Genomic DNA, 21769 nt, shown 5'->3' on the forward strand with positions numbered 1-21769 from the left:
AAGCAGCATTTAAACCATTTAGTCATGTACTCCGAGTCTGATGTTCAATAACCATCAAAAACATTGACGACATCAAGTTGATACCTTTGTTCAAACAGGATGCTGCATTCTGATTTACTCAACTTTACTTTCACAGGCATTGAAAAATGATGCCCGATAAAAATATTTTGTTTGATTCAATATCAGATCTATGAGCAGAATTTCCCAATTAAAAAAAAAAAAAAAATCATTAAAAAGCTGAATCGGCACTGGTTGTTTTAAATAAACACAGGAATACGGTTCTCATTATTTAAAAAAATGTATTTGTATGTACTTACATACTGGTGTCAAAAGAGTATGCACCAAAAATGTCACATTGACTCACAATTACGAAGAAAAGGCATTTTCTTTTTCTTCAATTACAAGTATTGAAAAAACTATGTACAGAAAAAAAAGGGCATGGTGACAAGATAGTACACTAGAAACAAACGTACAGTCACACAATGGTTTTAATGAGGCTTCTGCAAATAAAGACAATTACTCTTAACAGCTACACTGTCTTAGTGCTCTGAAGTTCAAATTGTATTTCCACTCAAAGAGTAAACTTGTGCATCTTCTACAGTTCAGCGTCAGGGCGTTTTCAGGGTGTGCTCACACAAATGAACTGCCAATAACTGATTCGTCAACAAAAAAAAAAAACATTTGAGTGGAAATACGTTTTACTTAAAACACATGTTCTAAAGATGATCTTAAAAAGGTGTTACAATAGAAACAGGACAAACAGGGAGAGTAGAGAAAGGTAGAGTCCTGGAGACGAGCTTTGTGTGGAGGGCCGGTCCAGGGCTTCAATCACCACCGGACTCTGGATGGACACACAGAGACATGAAAGGCAAACGGTCTTTTATGTCTCTGCCTGTTTCCCTGCTCTTAGATCCTACAGATGAAAAGTACACAAGCTCACAAAACCCTGGCGTCGTTTCGTCATCTGGAAATTTACAGATTTTGTTACACAAAGCAGGAATTGGGGGGAAAAAAAGGCTGATGATGGTGATTTATTGTTATTGTGACCAGCAAGACTGCAAACATGATTCTCACTTGTGAATGGGTGCCAATCAGGGGGAAACATAAAATGGAAAACGAGAGCAACTGGACTAGTACCGTTAATCCTTGTGTCCCTCTCGCTCACTGAACCCGGGAAACACATTCAATGCCACGCTGGACTAACAAGCGCACTCTTACTGCATTTTTAATCTTCAATTTGGGCTACAAAAGACAATATCCTCTCATTCAATCACTTTTTCTACCTTTACCTTTACACATTGCAAATCTATCTGCAGCCATTTCGGGTCCCTTCTCTGGGTTCAGTAAACTTGGGGATGTGATGGCTATAAAAAAGGAATTTGTGTCTTTCATGGCACTTTGAGATACAATGAATGCCTTGTAATTTGGACACAACACACAGAGGACTTTGTGCGGTTACATGTTGCAAAACCGCAACGAAAATGCGTCACACTGTAGAATGTGAACGGCAATCAGACGCGGGTCACTACGAGAGCTATCCTCAAACTTCCACTAAAACTAAATGGTGAAACCGCCATGTTGTGTGGAAAAAGATCCTAACAATAACAGAGTGCAGTGAATGTCTGGTAGACTGGTTCGTTCTGCATCCTCCTAGTTACAAATACTTGGAAAATGATTTGCTATTCAACATGCCGGCGAGTCGTTTTGTAATTTCTTTTTTTTAGAGACGTAAATGCATGTTCAGCTTCTTTCCAGCAAGAGCGAAAACAAAGAAACTGGAGGGGGTGTTAAAGAGAATCGGAGGACAAAAAAACTATACCGACGATCTTAGTTCAGCCGATCTTACGTATAGCAATCGTAATATCTGTTCTAGGGTGAATTGATGTTTGTGAGGTAAGGATTAAACAGAACGCGTCTCTGGTGTATCTGGGTAGCCTAGGACCAGCTGCTCCCTCAGGGACAGTTTCTCTTTGCCATTAGTCGCTTTTAGCTTTTTTGCCTTTGTTTCCTTTCTCCCCCAGCTCGGCTCCTTCTGCCTCCTCCTGGAGCTTCCTCTTCTTCGTGTCGTCTGGCTGAGCAGGGGATGGGTGTGGCCGGAGGGTGATGATGATGCAGGTCATGTTGTCACATCCTGTTCCGTCTCCAGATGTGTCGGGGGCCAAACAGTGGTCCAACAGCTGTCAGGAGGACACATGGGGTTTGAAATTAAAAGAGGCACAAACATATTTAATCACGAGAAACATGCGCTACTGTAGTCAATGTTTGGGAGTCAACTAAGGCTACAAGCTAGATAGCATAATGACGAACAACAAATAAAAGCTTAATGACTAATAAAATACTTAAAGAAGGGGCTGGTCTTGGAGTGGTATTATGTATGCAAGCATTAAGTGTGTATCAGGAGCTCTCGCTCACCTCTTCCACGATGGATGAGAGGGCTCTGACTTTGCCGCTCTTGTCTGGTTTGATCCTCTTGCTGACGAAGTCCACCACCTCCTGACTGCTCAACACATTCCTGCACACAACACATATGGTAACAGGGCTGACCAACAACTACATGACGGATCAAAAGGAGAAAAAAAAAAAAAAAAAAACTCACATGTGTTAACATGGTGACTGGCATGTGGAAATCTTTCATACTTAAGACTACGGTTTATTATGAATCTTAACGAACAATCAACTACAGGGATAAACTGCCCATGGCCGCTAAAACTCACCAGATGCCGTCGCAGGCAATGACCATAAAATCGTGGTCCCCGTTAAGCGTCAGAACTTTGACGTCCGGCATCGCAGAAATCATCTGCTCCTCTGGAGGCAGAGCCTTGTTCCTCTTGTAGAAGTGATCGCCTGAGAGCCAGAGACCAAGTTAGGAACTCATTCTGCTTAGAGGAGGCAAACATGTAAGATGCCAATTTGAAGCCCCCCCCCCCCCCCAACATTTTAATATATATTATTGAACAAGATCTGCAGTTTGGTTTAATTTTGCTGCAATAAATATGATCGCTCACAAGACTGATCTAAAAGTCACAGAAAGTCAGCCATACCAATAGCTCTGGAGAGGTTAAGTCCGCCGTTGACCCGTCCGTCCATGGTCACTTTCCCTCCAGCATTTTTGATGCGAGCGAGTTCCACCTCGTCCTCTGGCTTGTGGTCGTACGACATGTCGACAGCTTTGCCTACAGCAACACAGCTCTTACATTTAATACAACATTACCGAAGAGCCTTGTATTAAAAGATCTGCCACTTATACAGTAAACATATGTATGAAGTCCCTTAGTTAAAAGCAATGCAACACTCCTATTAAGGTAAATAGGCAACAAATCAGTTGGACGTACCGCGCTCAGACACCACGCAGCGAGAGTCTCCAGCGTTGGCCACGATTAGCTGTTTTCCTCGGATCAGAGCCACGACGGCTGTGGTGCCGCTGTCTGAGCCGGGCTGTGAATACATGGACATGGGAGATGTGATGCACTGTTAAAACCTCCAGGAGGTTTTTACGCCATAATTAAAACACCATCTCATCTTTCCACAAAAAAAAATACCCTGGACAATCTGTGTATGTTATTTCACCCCATGACTGAAATGAACTACTTAAAAGCTTTCAGGCATTTCTCTGCAGGGAAAAGACTTTCAGGCAGCCGTCAAAGCTTCTTTCATTTACACAAAGTCCTCACAAATCACTAAACTCTGCTTGAAGTGAGGCTATCCAACACACTGCAGCCGGTTCATTTGCTTCACAGCTGAAAATTCCAACTGAGCTCTTTAAATGGCTAAAAACCAATCACTGCTCACTTGGTCAGCTCTCTAAAATGACAAGCAAAAATCTTGGATACTGTTTTTGGTCTCACGTGGAAAGGGTCGCGTACAATGGTTTCAATATGACTAATTCCACCAATTAACATTTGCATACGACAACATGTCGCGTTATAAGACTTGGTCAACAATTTATGTCAAGACTCCGGTACAACCAGTGGAAAGATGTCTGATATTTTGGTGATCTATGTCAACTTCTTGTATCAAAGAGCAAAAACAATGACAACAAACGGACAGTTTTGATGATATAAAATGCAATGTATCTGTACATTAACTCCATAAACACTGCAGTGTTGTTCCCACTCGTAACTTGACCATTTCACTGAAATTCATCTTTCAACACAACATCTAAAAAGCTTATCAAGAAGTCAAGTCAGCCTATATGCCGGCATTAGGCACACTGTATTTGTATCAGCTGGACTGTTGATTTGTTTAAATCTCCGTTGTACACACCTCCTCCTTGCCATCCATTCCAGGTAGGCACATTTCCTCCTCCTCTTCATCTTCAGAGTCTCCCTCATCTGTATCCTCCTCTTCCTCCATCTCACTGCTGTCACCCTCTTCCTCTTCGCTGCCATCCTAATTAAAAAAACAAACAGAAAAAAAAGGTGAGAATTACAATTTCAGTTATTTCAAGCCATCAGAGTGAGAGAGCTTCAAAGCCGAGTAGGACAGTTTATTCTGGTTTCCTGCTCTCACCTCTTCATCACTGCCCCCCTCCTCTTCTCCCTCCTCAGACTCCTCGCTGTCATCAAAAAATCTGGACTTGGACTCTCCGGCCTCCTTAGTGGACAGAGAGGAGCAGGAGGGACCTGCGTCTCCCTCGGCCTTACCGGCCTTTTCTTCTCCATTGGAGCTTCCTGAACCTCCAGAGTCGCCGGCTGTAGAGAGGATGCTGGGTGCTCAGATAACGATGTGGTGCTCATGAAGCCTTTTCTACTCACATTTATTGTTTTTTAAACTCAACAGTAAATTCCCAAGATTACTCATTATTTGAGCAGGCAAATCTTTTTCCTTCTTCACAAAAAAAGACAAATTTAAATTCTCCAATTAGTTTTACACTGGAACAATAACACGTTTTGTTCACGTTATCTTTTTGAAGACAACAATGTACTTGTTAAAGACTCCGTACCTGCACCGCTGGCTTCACCTCCTGTTCTCCGACAGGCTCGCAGCTTCGACCCGCATGCCGCTCCTTCACCTTTCTTCGCCTTCCCATTGCTCTCCTCCACCTCTCCGTTTATCACCTCCTTCTGTCCTTTCCCACCTTCCTCTTTGTCTCCCGAGGCCTCGGGCTGCGCGCAGGACGCTTTCTTAGCGGCCGCACTATGAACAAAACAAAAAGAGAGAGAAGCCAACCACGTGAGTCTTAAACTTCAACTACGGTTTACACAACAAACAAAGAAACCTGGACTCACCGAGTTACCAAAGCAAAGTAAGAGGATTCTGGATTTCAGTTTTTTTAAATTAAAATATACACACTACATACAAATGTGTCCAAAGACAAAAACAACAATGTAGCCATGTAATACTACCACTACTTCCTTAATGTGATGGATGATTCGCATTCAAAGAGGCAAATCTGATTAGTGTATAAGTTGACTTGTCGCCTCTGGAAGTTTCACAGGCTCAAACTACTAGAATTAGTAGTGCATTTGACTACCTGATGGCAGCTGCATGCTTGACAGCATTGAGGTTCTGGCCGTAGCGCACCAGCAGCTCCTCTATGGTCATTGTGGCTTCCTCGTGGAGTAGAGCTGCCTCCTCTGTGTCCACTGGAAGGAGGGCAGAAACATGGACATTTAGATAATGTCATTATAATTAGGATTTAACATCCCTGTTTTTAAACTACCTGCAGCGTACGTGCATGCACTTCAGGATGTTTTGCATTTGTTGTATTCATAGTTACTTTTAGTTGATTACGTTTTGCTGGATGTCAATACTCTCAATCCTTTGTACTATTCAACATGAATGTGCTTTGTTCTACGTTCCTTACAACACATACACCTCATTGTTAGGGGTGTACTCACAATCGTCCTCCTCTGACACCTTTACAGCAGGCGGTGGCTCGGTGGGACGCCCAGCGATCTGGACGAGCTCCTTAATGACCTCCTCCGTGGTCGTTCTGCTGTCGATGGCCAAGAAGGCATCCTCCAGAGCCTGGAAACATCACGCAGAAAAGAGAGTGTGTCGGTAAAGGTTAAAGCGTCAGTGTAATATCGGTTGATGGGAATCGTGCTGCGGGTCCGTTCAGAGTGTTTCAAAGCAGCAGGCCTCTGGTTGTGAAGACGTGTGATCTGCCGAACTTGTTTAAGACGGGCCGTGTCATGGCGTCTGTGGCTTCTCACCTTTTGAAGTTTGCCATCTTTGTAGGTCTTCTGCTCCTTGATGATGTCAGGAAGGTACTTTGAACAGTACAGCGCCACCTCCTCACCTAAATGGTACAGCAGGTTGTATAATTTCTCAGCATAGGTTTGTGAATTCGAAGTTCCCCGGTGTGTAAAAAGCTAACAATAAAAACGGTAAAATCCTCAGAAACTTGTCACAAAAATGTGTGTTGTGATTTTAAAAAAACGTGTCTTATCCACATTAGCTCCAGACTTAGCTAAGTCGCAAACTAATAATGTAGAAATGCTCGACATGCCACAATTTAACCTGCTAAATAATATGAATGGAACACAGTGTGTGCGCATTACCTCCGTGTCCATCATACACCGAAAACATGGCCGTCTCCTTATCGAACTCGGTGATACAATTGTGAGCATCCTGTGGCACAACAAACAAACAAATGCACATGACAATTTAGACAACACTTACCGTTTCAGAATTCTCTCTTCTGTAAAAGCAACCTGTACGTTAAGGGGAGACCTTTATATATTATCTTCATTCATTTTCATATAAATTTAAATACCTGTTGAGCCTTGTGTTTTGTCACTACACAGCCACAAATGTCTGTTAACTCACACGCATGTGTTTGGTTAGCAATTTTGCAGTTGTTGTCCTGTGACTTAACTTAATGACTTAAGTGACTTAACTTAATGAGGCAATGACACTGGATTTGTAATATCAGTACATTCTTATGAGAGCAGTAAAGAGTCAAAACAGCAGGCATCAATCACATGCTCTAGTGTAATTACAATGCATACCAGCATACCAAAAAACACCCTGTGGATGAATCATGGATTTAATCCATCACTGCAGCTGATGCTAAGTGCTGCGACTCTGTGTGCTGTGGAAAGATCTCAGTGAGCCCTACGCTGAGACACACATACAGAAGCAGGCCTCAAACCCTTTATCCCGCCATTTACAACTCAAAATCTAAATCTATTTTCGCTGCGTTCAAGAAGCGGCAACACGGTTGTCTTTCGATCAGGTCATTCATTTTCCGCCTCACCTCCATGGAGACGCGCCAGCCCTGCATGGCAGAGAAGCCGTAGCTCATGTTGCCGTTGCCGCCATCGGAAGAGGTCTTGGACGTGTTAGGCTGCGACAGATAAGCCCCCATGGTGGTCGGTCACTATGGCTTTACACCTGGAAACAAGACCACACGGAGGAAACATCACATGTTAGCTTCACAGCTACTAGTAGACACACCTATAACCTAACTAGTGCATTTGTTACACTTCAACTAGCTCGCTTGAATGCTATCGTTAGCAACACCACAACAAAAAGTAGACGCATTAGCTAGCTAACACAAGCTAACACAGCTAAACTTCCACCCCCCCCCCCCCACACGCAGGCGGCTGCGCAGCTGTAGAAAGATCAAACACGACTCCGATGTTCACTTTACCTATTCTGATAGAGTAGGGTGAGTTTATAATCGGGTCCCACGGAGAGAGCTTCACATAGAAGAGAATGCACGTGTGAAAGCAAACGCCGCTATCAACACAGGCAGAACCAAGAGAAGCAGGAGCTGTGGAGGAAGGAAGCGCACGCGCATGTCCCTTTCGTTCGAACCAGGGGGCGTGCCCCCGACGTACGTAACACGTCATCACGTAATGTTTTTTTGTATTCGATTTTTTTTTAAATCAATGAACAAACATTTCAGCAACATACAGGCAAAACAAATACAGGAAATCCTCTAAACCCAACGACGACTTGGTCCTAGAAGTCTATAATAAGACACCCAAACTCAAAGAGTCTACTTTTAGTCATTTTACATCCAAGATCAAATTAGATCAAATAAAATAATCCTTAATTAGTCCCGCAGTGGGTAATTTACAGGATTACAGCAGCATAGTGGATAGTGCAAACAAGAGACATAATAAAAAACAATGTATCAAAACAAGTATTATAAATAAGCAAATAAGTAATAAAACAGTAGAGAATATTAAAAAAGTAAAAAATCCACAATAACTAAAATATTATATATACAGACAGAATAAGTATTGCACAGTGTTTGTAGTCATTTTGCTTCTACTTTTGGTAATTTTGCATCTCATTGGGTTTGTTTTGCATCTGTTTTTGGTTGTTTTCCCAACCTTTCAAACACAGGCAGCAAGTGCCAAAACATCACAGATGAAGTAAAATCCTTATATAGGTTTGAGAAATGTACTTTAGTGATAAAATGAAAATGAAACGGATGAATTAAATGGTAACAATGATAAATACCATATCCACAAATCTGTTTCTTACCAATTCTAAAGCCTTTCTAAAACGTTACTATTTTGTGTCAGTAAGCTATTTTAACTAATCTTTTGGTAGTTTTGTGTTTAATTTATGTAATTTATAAATATATGAACAAGTAAAATGCCTTTATTTTATCACCATTATATCTTATTATATCTTATTATATATTGTTATATTTTATTATATATTATATATTATTATACATATCCTTTCCGTATCACTAGATGGCGATATAGCACCACCTCGTTGTTTTGACAACCGATAAAAAATCGTTATAAGAAGAAGAAGAATGAACGTCAGCGATTCAACAGCGCGCGGGAAACCCGTTAAAATATGGAGATGGATGTCCGCGGAGAGGTCGACGAAGAGGCGGACAATATCCTTCCGTCGACTTTAAAGTTGTACGAGACACAGTTTTTTGGCTTCACCCCGCAGACATGCATGCTGCGGGTCTACAGCGCCTTCCAGGACTGCCTGTACGACATCTTACCCGTCGTGGAGAAGGTGTGTGTGAGGCAGCTCAGCAAAGGCGAGTCGTCCGAGGCCGAGGAGCTCCTCCGGTCCCGGGCCAGAGAGTGCAGCCGGAAGCTGCAGCAGTTCCTCGAGGAGCGGTTCAAGCAGCTGTCGGAGCGGATTGAAGCGCTGCTAGCAGACCGCTGCTTCTCCGTGCCGACGAATGTCCTCCTGCCCGAGGACCAGCTCCACAAGACCTACCCCCAGCACATACAGGTGTGTGGAGGAGTCATTAGATACAGTTATTAGGAGATCACTCAATGAGCACTAGCATTAAAATCTGACAAGCCTCTGTTTGATTTAGCCTTTATAACGTTAACGATACTCACACATCATGTACTTTACTGTAAATATTTAGTTTTTTAATTGCAGAAGGAAATCCCTCATTGTTCAATCAAACACTTTCAAATTAAAGCTTATTCTCTGACACTTAATCTTCCTACAAACCTGCTCTTAACCACAGTTTATCTGTATACGACACAACTCCTTTAAAGCTCTTGAAATACATATCTGTAATAGTTAAAAGTGAAACTGTGAAATAATTAGATGTAAAAGCTTTCTCTCTCCGTACTATCTTGGTCACAATTCTCAAAATACTGAATTTAACTGATCCTTGTGGTAAAGTTTATGATGTGCTTTGTATAAAATCATTATTATTGGTATTCACCACATGGCTGATCCATATTGATGAATAGAAGCATGTGATATGTTATTTCATAGGATGATTTGAGCTCATCACAGAAATAACTCAGTGTATATTCTAGATAAGTGAGAAGATATTCTCAAAGATAAGTTTAAATAATCTTAACTCACTTAGTTTTTGCCCCGATGGTTCAACCACATCTCACAATACTTCACAATTCTTTTTGTTCGTATCACATGACCTACGTGTGACACTGGAGTCACGTGATGACTTTGTATCTTTGTGCTGAAGACTCAGAGATGCGTCTGAAAGCTAACCTTCATATTGATATCTGTCTTTGGCCTCAAGATTGTTTCTACTATAATCTGTGCGTATGCTGCTGAAAACAGGAAACTGATGTATCTGTCTGTGGTGTGACTGTGGTCCTGCTCCATCAAGGAGGTGCTGAGGCTGGAGTCGTCCCTGGCTGACCTCCAGAGAGCCTACGAAGCAGAAGTGTGTGCCAGGCAGGCCCTGCTGGCTGAGCTGGAGGAGCAGAGGGAGGTGCAGAAACAGCTGGACGGGATTCTGACGTGGGTCAGAGAGCTGCAGGCGGCCTGGGTGAAGGAAGGGAACGGCAGCTTCCATGAAAGTTTCCGGCTGGTGATGGAGTCCGTTAAGAAGCTGCAGGATGCAGTCGGGGAGGTCTGCAACAAGGCTGTTTAATTTTGTAAACGGATGATTAATCATCAATGAATTCATGCTGCAACGTATGTAAATATTATAGAACATCATTCATTACTATTCCTCAAGGCTTCTGGTGAGACCTTCAGCCAACGTAAAAACAGTTTTTATCTCGTTGGACAGTTAGTTTTGGCCGCTGTTTGTCAAGAATACGATGTTCATTCCCCGTGAAAAGAAGACAAAAGACAATCATTCCTAAAATGTGCTTCATGAACATCTATCATAATTGAAATAGTAACTACATAACAGCAACGTCAGCTGACATTAGTTCTAGTTTACTTTTGTAAATGTAATGTAAATAATAAAGCAAATTAATGTATCTCTGTCACTTTAACAGATATTTGATACTCGGGTGGTTTTCTGTCTCTACTGCATCTCCTCATTCCCTCACCACTGTCTCAAAAACTCTACTCTTACTTCCCAAACAATTCTTATTTTCTTAACTTGAGTCATACCTTGGGGGGGGGGGGGGGGGGGGGGGGGGGGTCATATTTGTTTTATTGTATTTCACTGGAGGGCATTTGATTGTTGAGGTGTTTATGATATTGTGTCCATCGTCTGGAGAGCTCCTGATGTACGATGCAGCGATTCCCAGCAGAGGGCGCTCTCTGCGTGTTAACCTCACTCACCGATATAATCCTAATCTAAACTGAACAGGCATGGTTTTATTAAAAGATCAAAGTTGGAGACATTGGTGGACCATTTTTGTTATCCAGCCTCTCCTTGAAGATTATACTATTGTTGTCTAATACGTTTGAATTTTAATAAAATGAACTGGTTTACGTCCCACACTAGACTGTAAATTGTGCAACTGTGAGATTATCAGTGGCACTATTGGTTCAATACTATTGGTATTGCAAAGTTGTCAACCGAATGTGACAGAACAATAGTTAACGGTTATAAATACACCTGTTTCTAAATGTTTTTGTCGCTTCCATCAGGACAGTTAGTTATAGTATTTAATTTCTTAGAAATGGTTTATGATCAAATCTTGTAATTATAGTTTTTATTGATTGATACTGTTATTTTCTGTTATATGACACTGCTACATGGATCAGACCGTTGGGGGCGCTGGTGTTCATCTATTGGTCTTTTATGATGCATCACACAGTTTAAAAACGTGTCCTTAATATCTACTTGCAACCATATCTCCAGACTAACAAATGATTTGTGAGAAAGTTTGACTTATGATTTATTAGTTCACTTATTGTCATCTGGGGTTAGGCTGCTCAAAATGGTTTGTTATTGCTGATGTTAGATTTACAGCCCCAAACAACAACAATTGCAGCTGAAAGTAAACAAGAGGTGCAGTGTAAACACTAAACATTTGTCTTAACATTCCTGGAGTGTGTGTGTGTGTATGTGTGTGCGCCCCACCTGCCTGTTGTGATTAACTTGAGAAATGATCAGTCCAGATGGGGAGGTGTGAGAACAACTCATTATTTCTGTGTGTGCCGGTCGAGCCGTCTTGCCAGGGATTAATGATGTTACCTTTTTCATGTTTGGAGCTTTTTTTTGTTTGTAAAAACTCCAAAAGACCTCCGAGGCAGATTCAGGACTCAAACATCACGTGTCAAACCATTTGTTGTGTTCAGTTTATGGATTGTGTTTTCTCTGAAATGAGCCAAAAGCACAACAAGTGGCACAACTCACAGCGAGTGTTGTAAGGACAATGAGGCAGAGTGTTATTCATTTGTTTTCCCCTCTGGCTTGGCAATCTTATTTACAAATCCAATCCAGAAACACTGGTCAGTGGTTTCTATGATAGAGATGTTTTTACATGGAGAGCTTCCAAATGGTCTGTGCTGAATACATCCTGCGTTCATTTTTGGTAAGTAGTATTAGGAGGACTAGCTGTGGTGTGATAAGACACTGTAGACAAATCAATCTGCTCTCACAACTCCATCAACAGATTCAGAACATGGCTTCAATATAAATATATGGGTTTTATCCCTGATAAAGTAGAGTGTATGGGGATTATACTATGTTGACATATATGTAACATGTACTTCCTCCACTGAGCACAGATTGAATCTTTATTGATTACTCACTCACGCCAACCATTCACATGTATCCAGTTGGGTCAGTGGAGCTGTTGTGGTGGGACGGTTATTGTTTTCCTCTGACTCAAACTGTTTACTGTTGATTCGCTTTATGTGAGGTCTTTGATTGCTTTTAAGTTGATACGATGAGGACAAAACGGAAGACAATGCAGCATATTTTCTCTGTTGACAGACAGCGTTTCAGAGTAGCAACAGGAGATCGTAACCTTGGATTATGTTTTCAGGAGTCACACAATGCAGATTACTCTCTTGCCTTCATCTTGGATATTTGGCACTTTGACTTATAAACCTCTTTGCATCTTGTCAGTTTCTGCTCAGAACCTTCTCCTATCGTGTATGTATTCTCCTATTGTGTATGTATAGTAACAACGTGTGTGTGTGTGAACTCAACTGTCAGCTGTTTTTTTAAAGTTTGTGTACAAAGGCACAACAAATCCTAAACTCTGCCCTCCTTGTGTGCATGTCATACCTTCTAAAGCCTATCCAAGATGTCGGGAAACAATATGAGGACACAGCTGTATGCAGCTGGCTGCACACACTCGTGCGTATGTCTTCATCCTGCTGGCAGAGAAAATAAAGTAACCCAAGGGGAATAGAAGTGTCTAATAAGCAAGAGCGAGAGAGAGCCAAACAAGTGTCAGTGAGTGTGTTGGAAAAGTGAAAGTGTTTGTATTTGAGGGGAGACTCAGTCGATGAAGTGTCTTCATTTTACAGCTGCTGTCCTGAGACTTGATGTGGTCTCTGTTTACATTTGAAAACCGCATGCGTCCACACTTTAGAGGTTGTTTTTATAAAGATCGCCGTGATTTTGTTAATTTAAATATTTATTTTGTTTCTGTTGTCAGACCTCTCAGTGAGTATAAAGAGTGTTAATAATGATCTGAATGTATAATGTGCTCATGGTCATCCAGACAAATAAGGGTTAAAAACTGTGTGATATAGTGACATTCAAAAGAAGTGAACACAGGTGACCAGAAGTTATGGCCTCACTGTGCTTCAAACAAATTACTTGTCTATCAAAAAAATAAGATTTAAGAAATCAATAGATTAACAAATCTTAATTCAAGGTCCACTGTTTCCAGAGCTTAATTGTTATTCTATTAGTCACTGGTGTTAGTATTACTTCCTATACTATATTTATTACTCAGTTGTGCTTTTATTTTTGTGTTGTTGTAATTTTGGCACAATAATTTCCTTTTTCTAAGGTTCTAACTTATCGTCTTCATAAATGTGTTGATTGCTTTTTGTTACTCCAAAAAACCGAAAAGTCTTTTTTTTTATTCCTACATTGTTTACATCCATTTTATTCTTTTTTGACGATCATTTATCACACCGCTTCTCTTCTGTGTGAGTTAATGCGACCACCTGTCTATCGGTGGAATAACCTCAGATGGACAATGCAACCAAGACGTGGACCCACATTGCTCCACAGCGCAACTAGTGGTCACAAACTCCACACGGTACCTTTAAGGGGAAAACAATTCACTTAATGTGGGCTGGAAGATCAAAATGGAGAAATTGTTTTTAGATTAAACCTGCATAGCGTCGACATAGTGTGAGCTGCTGTGTGTGTTTGTGCACGTGTTGACATTTGAGTGGAGTAAAGTTGTTCATGTCTTTTAATCAAGTGTTTACGTGTGTGTGTGTGTGTGTGTGTGTGTGTGTGTGTGTGTACGTCAATGTATGAGTGTGTACATTGTGTCTATGTGTTTGTGTGTACCAGCTGGAATTTGTGACCAATCTGTATGTTTTGTGAAAGTGTGAATCTAAATGTGTGTGTGTGTGTGTGTGTGTGTGTGTGTGTGAGAGTGAAGACAGCATATGGACAGTGCCCTCCCTTCCTGTTAGGAGGGGAACAACGTGGCTCTCTGTGAACCACAGCTTGACCTCTGACCTCTGAGGATCACACACACAAAGAGAGCGACACACACACACACCACACATAAACCCAGATACCTACACATAGACAGACATGCATCCACACTCAGCCGGCCAGCTGTCCTGCACCGACTGACAGAGAGGAGAGGAGGTGAGAGTGACGGTCAGTCGGTGCAGACAGGATTGTTTTCTCAGGCTGTGAGAGTGAGTCTGGAATTCACTCTGACTTTTTAAAACCCACGTGTCACCCAGCAGGGAAACCAACACCCAGCAGCAGGCCCTCTTTTCCCATTTCAAACATTTCCTCCAACTGAGCCGTGTGATGTCATGAATGAGGAGGAAAGAAAACAGCTGTGAGCGATCACATGTACTGGCTGCCATTTAGTGAAGAAAACAGTAACCAACAGATGCCAAGCGTCTTCCTTTTCTATCACTGAAATCTTAAAGTGGTCTCCCTCAAGCTTTTATTTTGCTAATGTGTGGTGTCACCCTGCATTAGGTATGTTTTACATCCGAATGCAGTTTCTCCAATCATGTGAATCTGTTGCTGAGGGCGCAACAATGTTATGTAATCAAAAGAACATGTTGTAATTTCGTAACTCGTAACAAACGATTGTCAACCTCAGCACGTTTGTAAAACCCTGTTTTCATCAGACCATCCTTTGAAGAGAAATCTGTTTTTAGTGGTTGAACACACCATTTTAACATTTCACATTTAGCCACATTAGTGTGATCTCTAAATAGAGGCTATAGAGGCTATCTATCTCTAAATTGGCGGAGTTAATCACACGCACACACATATTTTCAGCTAGAGTGGCCCTCAAATGATCAGACATGGCCTATAGTTGTATAGTTGCTAGGCTTGCATTCACAGCTGGTTAAAATATAACGACCATGCTGGCTCGCTAAATGGTGACAGCATGCTTTTGGCAGAGCAGCAGTTTTCTTCAGTATCATTAATAATGCCGTACTACAACCAGCAACCTCATCGTGCTCATAATTTATGAATGAAGCTGTCTTAAAGTTAACTTTCGTTGAAATATATGTACGATACACACTGACGTCCTGTATGGAGCCCCCATCAAAACGATGATGTGTGTCGCCATGTGATTGGTGGAGGCTGTGCAGCCATCGACTACAATCGGAGCCCAGTTCCACCGATAACAAGTTTGTAAAACATCCTCACCGTCACAGATTATTCTGCCGACCTCTGGTTAAGCTAACCACTGCTGCTCCTCATACAGTACAATTTTCTCTCACGCTTTCTTTTATTGCACCACTAGCTAAATATATTTGGGTTGTATTGAGCATGCTGTGTGTTAATGAAATGTCACTGAACTTGATGCGATTTGTGTTAAATTCGAAAGCCCACAGGAAGTTGCTCATCGGTCATCTAGTTGATCGTCTGAATGTATTTTCAACAGCTAAAGAAGAAAGGCCGAACGAGTAGAGCAGAGCAGGAGAAGAGAAGAAAAGAGATGATGAGGTGAGAGGAGAAGGAAAAAGAGGTGAAGAGGAGCAGAGCAGCAGCTGGCAGGTGTCAGGAGTCACAAAGGACCATCTGTCCATCGAGTGCCATCTCCACACACACACACACACACCCACACACACACATTAAACTTTCTCCCTCAAAACAACATGCCTCGACAGAGCTGCTTACCGTCATTTCATTTGTTCATTTTCAGTGTATTTGTCTCCACTGACCGATTGGCAGACTGAGTCAGTGTTAGTTGACTGTTTACAGCAAATACAAAATAACTTTGAGTTTCATTTATAACTGTTAGCTTTTACTCCACAGGTCTCCACCCCGTTAGAGTCAGACTTTCCTTGTCTTAGAGACGGAGTGACAGTTGGGAACAAGTCCAGAGAAGTCATGATGGTGACAAAACAGAGGCAATATGGCAAAGATGGACTCTGTGTGTATGTGTGTATGTGTGCATGTGTGTGTGTGTGTGTGTGTGTGTGTAGCTCCTGCTCTGACTTCCTCAGCTACTTACCAAGACAGGCATGCATCCAGGAACACACACACACACACACACCGCTGACCTTTCACCTCAAACAATCTCTCTAGTCCCTTGGGAGTTTTTAAGAGTGTGAGGAGCGGTGGGGTGACACATGTTATAACCTCCATACATGCAGCAACTTCTGTCTCAAGACCGAGTTCACTGTGGAGTGTGAGAATGAGGAGGTGACCTGTAGTTCACACAGTGGCGGACTGTGCATTTTATACCTGGGCCTTCAGTGCTGTCCTACTACAGTTGAACCACCTCCTAATAACCTCATTATGATGCCAGAATGACGGGATGCTTTGTCATTAACGGGCAATGCATATAGTCAAAATCAATGTAATTAACACAATGACAAGAACAAACTCACAAGAACCAGTCACATATATTTATATGACACAAAGCAGGTAGAATAACATAAAACCCAAATAACACGATTCAAAAAGCTCAACTTAAAGCAAGCTGCAACTTTCAGCGTAACTGAGGAAGACAGTAGCTATGCAATTAGATAATAAGCTGAAATATTTAGAATACATGTAGTATATTTATATGAAAAATAATAAAATAATAAAATACTTTGTGATTCTGTCGAGGCCAGCAGAGAAGGCCTTGCTGGCCCTGACGGCCCACCACTGAGTTCACAGTATAGTGTAACTCACTACATGACCAGAAGTATGTAGTGAACAGACTGTTGAACATCTCATTCATAAACCATGAGCATTAATCTCCTGCTGTTCCACTTCTGGTTTGAAAGTACTTGATGGGGTTGAAGTTAGGGCTTCTGCACCAAAAATAAGAGGAACGTTTTATTATGGTCCTTACGTTTTGTCATAAATATTTGCAATCTATCTATGTCATTTAGATTTTCTATACAATATATTTCCTATACCTTTTATTTTATATCTTTTATTTTTTATATATTTCTGCCCCTCCTTATTGCTCTTCTTGAGGGTTCTTCCATTTTGTTCCCTGTTGAAGGTTTATTTTTGGGGAGGGTCTGTAAGGACAGACGGCTGTACAGATTGTAATATCCTTTGAGGCAAATATGTAATTTGTGACATTTGGTTAAATAAAATTGACTTGACAACAAAGGGCTTTCCCAAAAGTGTAGCACAATATTATAGACCTTTCAGAGCAAGTATGTGGACTGGGTCTACTTTTGTCAATAGAATGTGCCTACTACAACACAATAATTAGGTTTCCTTCTTACACTCATGCTTGACCTCTGCTTTGCAGGTTTTGATGTTTATGTTGTGTATTATGTCCAATCCACCTGCAGTCATCAGGACAGTGTCCTTTCTTTGGTATAATTTAGTCTTTTTGTTAAAGGTAAATAAGATTTTACAATGTATTTTGCTCTCTTTCTTTCGCCTCTTCCTAAAACAACTCTCTATTTAGCTTTTTCTCCCCTCCCCCATGCCCCTCACTCCAACCCTCTCTCCTTCCTTCCCCATCCAGCAGACAGAGGGCGGATGCTGGCAAACACTTCCTCTCTCAACGAAGTTACTTCCTGTCTCTGGGAATCTATTTCCTGTTCGCAGCAACTATAACAGCACTAAGAGCATTCCTTAGGAGTCTCTATCTTGCACACACACACACACTACATATGTACATGCATTTAATGGCTGTGAGTGTGTGATTTGTTTTCGTTTGACTCAGGGGCATTAGCTTGTTGCTTGTCAGCAGTCCTCTCCTGTAACTTGAATAAGTTGGTCTTGTAGGGCAGTCGTTCACATTGAACCTTTTAATTTTGCTGTGTCAAGCTTAAACATGAGACAATTATGAGATGACAAAGAGCTGGCTGGGATTATATAAGGGGGAACACTTAAACATTGCATGAATTAATAAAGTAGCCCGAAGCAGAATTCAGAGAAAATCTGTGATTGAGGGATTGCCTCCACATGGCTCTCAACATAACCATGGCTGAGACGGCAGCCAGCAGCTAACTGTGCTAACAGCACAAACAGTGCAACCGTCAATAGTGCTGACAGAGCTAACCTCGGGGAACCGGACGGTGAATGCCGTTCGTCGGGACGTCGTTATCAGCTGCAATCGCTGTATGGGCACAGCGGCTTCGAATAGCTAGCCAGTGGGGGACACAAACAGGGACTCACATGCACTAACATGCACACGCAACCGGCCCGGCTTTTCAGGTAGACATTACTCTGCTATATCTTTACACAGCTGTTTGCTGCTATATTAATGCCCTGAATATCGTATAGTGAACCTTTAATGTCACAGCTTGCTGCTGCACAAGTAAGTGGGCCAGAGAGAGAAAGCAGAAAGACTGAGATTGAATGAGGGAAATGAGTGAGGATGGAGAAAGAAAGATTGAAAAATAAAAAAGGCTCTTGGCAGGACACAGGCAGCATTTCCTGTGGTGTTAACACACACACACACACACACACACACACACACACACACACACACAGAGTTGTGTTTCTAATCAGTGGTAGTATTATCTGGCCTTACAAGGGGAAGTGTTTATATTTGTCTAGTAGGTTGGACCGGCACACAGTGCTGGAAGTGACACACACACACACACACACACACACACACACACACACACACACACACACACACAACCACACACTCAAATGCACAGGGATACATACATAATCAGCACAAATGCGCCCATCGACAGACACTAGCTCACACCCACAATAACATATACATACATGCCAACTGCCAAATGCATGGCGCATGATCTCATGAATACAGTCTTCCTCACACTGTGCTTCTCTTTATCCCTTCATCATATTCCTTCAGCTCTCTCTTTTTTTTGTCCTCAATGTCTTTCTCAGGTCCTCTCCACAATGTAGTCCCCGTTGCTGTCTATTATACTCTGCCTCACTGTCATCTCTGGGGATAAGGTGAGGGTTCAGCAACAATGTCTTAGCTCAGGCTATATATCCACACTGAGGTGGATAATAGAAAAGATGTGTTTTCAAATTTAGTTATTCTAGGACATGGCCTTGGGTTAGCTTAGTAACTTGTTATTTAATATAAATTGTCCATGTGTACTAAGTTGTACAAATAGAGAGACAAGAAGATGTACAATAAGAAAACCAAACAAAACTCATGTTGCTTGTCATCCCTGTTGTCTTTTCATTGAAGATCTTTTCCAGACATGTTTAAAATGATTCACTTCACTTAAAAGTGCATTCTCAGTGTATGTGGACTGGAGATTTCAAGTTTCCATGTCAGGTGAGCTCAGAGATACTTTCCCCCTTCAGCTGATGACTTTGACAACAGCCTTCTAGTATCAAACTCTGCACGTAACATTATTCTGCACAGAGAGGGTTAAATAAGGAAAACACATTACATTTCAAAATTGCACTTAAAAACAAACATTTGATTCTGGTCCTTTTGAAGACCCTCCCCTAAGTAGTGCGTTAGTAGCACTACTCCCCTCACTACTACACCCCTGTTGTTATATAATAAAACCAATGCTCATTCAATTGCAGTGTGACAAGGCACATTTTTGTTCGAATGTTTTGCTAGGTAAACATAACTCCAAACACAACACCAAACTTTGATGGAGAAAAATTGTGTGAACATGGGACCAAGCCAAACTATTGTTTTTATGTCGCACATAGAAACAAATTGCATGTACTTAAAAAGGGAAATTAACCCGTTTTTATCAAGTGGAACAGACTGTACGAGCCAAGACTTGTACATGACATTGATTAAAGGCTGTAAATATGTTCTAAGATAACATTGCCATGATCACATCCAGGACAGAGACGACTGTATTCAGTGTTTACATGCTCCAAGTCATATCAGGGTGTCTGCGTACGACGAAACAAGCCCAACAGGAGGGTCTGTTTGGGTTTTTAAGTTGTGCGGCTGCTGGTGTGTTTGTTCATTGTTGGTCCAGTCTCCTCTCTCCCATCTGCTGCTACTCATTAGCATGGAAACAGGACCGGGAGCGTTTTCACACATACACACACTGGCCATTAATCAACAAGTCAGACCAGGGTCCATTCCCACACATACACACCACACAGATGAAAACAAAGACCATACACACTGAGACACAGAGCCTAATCACAGAAACATCCCACAGCACACTTTACTGGGTCTCGACCACACCTCTCGTCTCAAAGGATCAGACCTGGCAACCTAAATGTTTGTCTATCAAATTTGGCAACCTAGTGATGTCTCAATTGCTTTAAGTGATGACTGTTCCCTGGTGGCACCCTCAGCGAACACAGCGACATTTGTTCTCATCAGCTGTTCTTCTTTTATATCTTCATGGGATGAATTGGGATTTATTATTGTGTGAATTAGTTGTTTAATTTGTCTAGCCATCATGAATGGCCACATTGAAGAGAAGAGTGTATTCCCATGGACTGACTATACCTTGTATAAATGAGTTTAAAGAGGTAAACCAGCCTAAGTTATAACAACAAGAATATCAAATATATGTGGAAGGTAAAAAGCAGAGAGCGCATTCCAAAAGAAACTGATAATAACGAAACTGCAAAGACACAAAATAAGACATCGAAAATGGGTAAAATCAGAAATAACATAAGCTGTAAAGCGATTTGACATTTCTTTTATAAGTTTCAATCCTTGCCATTGTATTGTGCATGAGATCAAGATGGGTAATCAGAGGCAGGAAGGGACAGAGCTGCTGCAGCCTGAGCAAGAACCAATAGAAGCATTCATGGCATCCCAAAAAATAAATTCAATTTGATACAAGACTGCATGTGCTCCCTTCTTGTTCTGTAAACGGTGATTCACTTTCACTCTTAACACCTTTTGTGTGAGTCAGTCTGACTCGTGACTTTTAGCTGTTCACTGAATATCAACCAAACATCAATACTTCCTGCAGAAAATATAAGCCAACACTTCTACTGTCCAACCAGCTCACACAGAGGAAGCAGAGACAGCAACAACACCTCAAATAAGTGATATTACTACTGGTACATTTGAAGAAAGGATGAGACAATCAAGACTGCATGTTAGTTCAGTTTCCTGTGGTTTATCAGCGGACTGATTTAAAGTTCCACTAGCTTTCTCTATCATGGCTGAGGTGTTGCAGTGCCATCCCAACAAGATGGAGAAATGTTTATTTGAGCTGCCACTCTTATGTAAGATGTATGTTTTGGTACCTGAGATGTGGAACCAAGAAAGTCTCCCTGTTTACCAAAGAACGTATCCTGCAGAAGTTAAAGAAAAGCTTATTAGGAGTTATTACTTGATCTGGTCATATTCACAAAATGCAAATACACTTTATCTTGATGAGAAAAAGATTCATCAAACTTCATCAACATAACTCGATGTTAGAAATACCAATAAGATGTGAAAGATACCAAATATGTTAGTCTGAAAGTGCATGGGTAATGTGTATAAAATCATGCACAAGACATTTATAGGTTTCATTTTAATGGTTCGTCCATAAACGAAACCATGCTGCCTTGAGCTTGAATGTTTTACTAATTGTAAGCATCATAAAGCTTAAATTAAGTGTTGGAAGAAACAAAATACCAACAGAT

General features: G+C 41.4%; 2 protein-coding genes across 2 annotated transcripts; one reads left to right on the forward strand and one right to left on the reverse strand.

Annotated features, from left to right (window-relative positions):
* Positions 1-285: 285 nt before the first annotated feature.
* Positions 286-7712, reverse strand: ppm1g (protein phosphatase, Mg2+/Mn2+ dependent, 1G). The gene is made up of 14 exons (XM_079160309.1): positions 7601-7712; positions 7205-7341; positions 6507-6576; positions 6159-6244; positions 5841-5970; positions 5474-5585; positions 4943-5136; positions 4510-4691; positions 4264-4389; positions 3333-3435; positions 3042-3173; positions 2715-2844; positions 2413-2512; positions 286-2177 (listed from the first exon to the last, which is right to left on the reverse strand). Exons 2-14 carry the CDS (start codon positions 7313-7315, stop codon positions 1977-1979), a joined length of 1677 nt encoding a protein of 558 aa, XP_079016435.1. The 5' UTR covers positions 7316-7341; positions 7601-7712; the 3' UTR covers positions 286-1976.
* Positions 7713-8770: 1058 nt separating this feature from the next.
* Positions 8771-10761, forward strand: mis12 (MIS12 kinetochore complex component). The gene is made up of 2 exons (XM_079157598.1): positions 8771-9168; positions 10034-10761. The coding sequence occupies exons 1-2, from the start codon at positions 8773-8775 to the stop codon at positions 10298-10300; spliced, it is 663 nt and encodes a 220-aa protein (XP_079013724.1). The 5' UTR covers positions 8771-8772; the 3' UTR covers positions 10301-10761.
* Positions 10762-21769: the final 11008 nt, after the last annotated feature.

Source organism: Pholis gunnellus, assembly GCF_910591455.1.
Source record: "Pholis gunnellus genome assembly, chromosome: 1".
In the NCBI taxonomy this organism is placed as follows: Eukaryota; Metazoa; Chordata; class Actinopteri; order Perciformes; family Pholidae; genus Pholis; species Pholis gunnellus.

What these genes read in the sequence shown, in the direction of transcription:
- ppm1g (XM_079160309.1), bottom strand. Translation starts at nt 7,315, where the DNA reads ATGGGGGCTTATCTGTCGCAGCCTAACACGTCCAAGACCTCTTCCGAT. An exon ending in AGGTGAAGCCAGCGGTGCAG is followed by an intron (nt 4,692 to 4,942) that starts GTACGGAGTCTT and finishes TCCTCTCTACAG; the next exon opens with CCGGCGACTCTGGAGGTTCA. An exon ending in AGGGGGGCAGTGATGAAGAG is followed by an intron (nt 4,390 to 4,509) that starts GTGAGAGCAGGA and finishes TTTTTTAATTAG; the next exon opens with GATGGCAGCGAAGAGGAAGA.
- mis12 (XM_079157598.1), top strand. Translation starts at nt 8,773, where the DNA reads ATGGAGATGGATGTCCGCGGAGAGGTCGACGAAGAGGCGGACAATATC. An exon ending in CCTACCCCCAGCACATACAG is followed by an intron (nt 9,169 to 10,033) that starts GTGTGTGGAGGA and finishes TGCTCCATCAAG; the next exon opens with GAGGTGCTGAGGCTGGAGTC.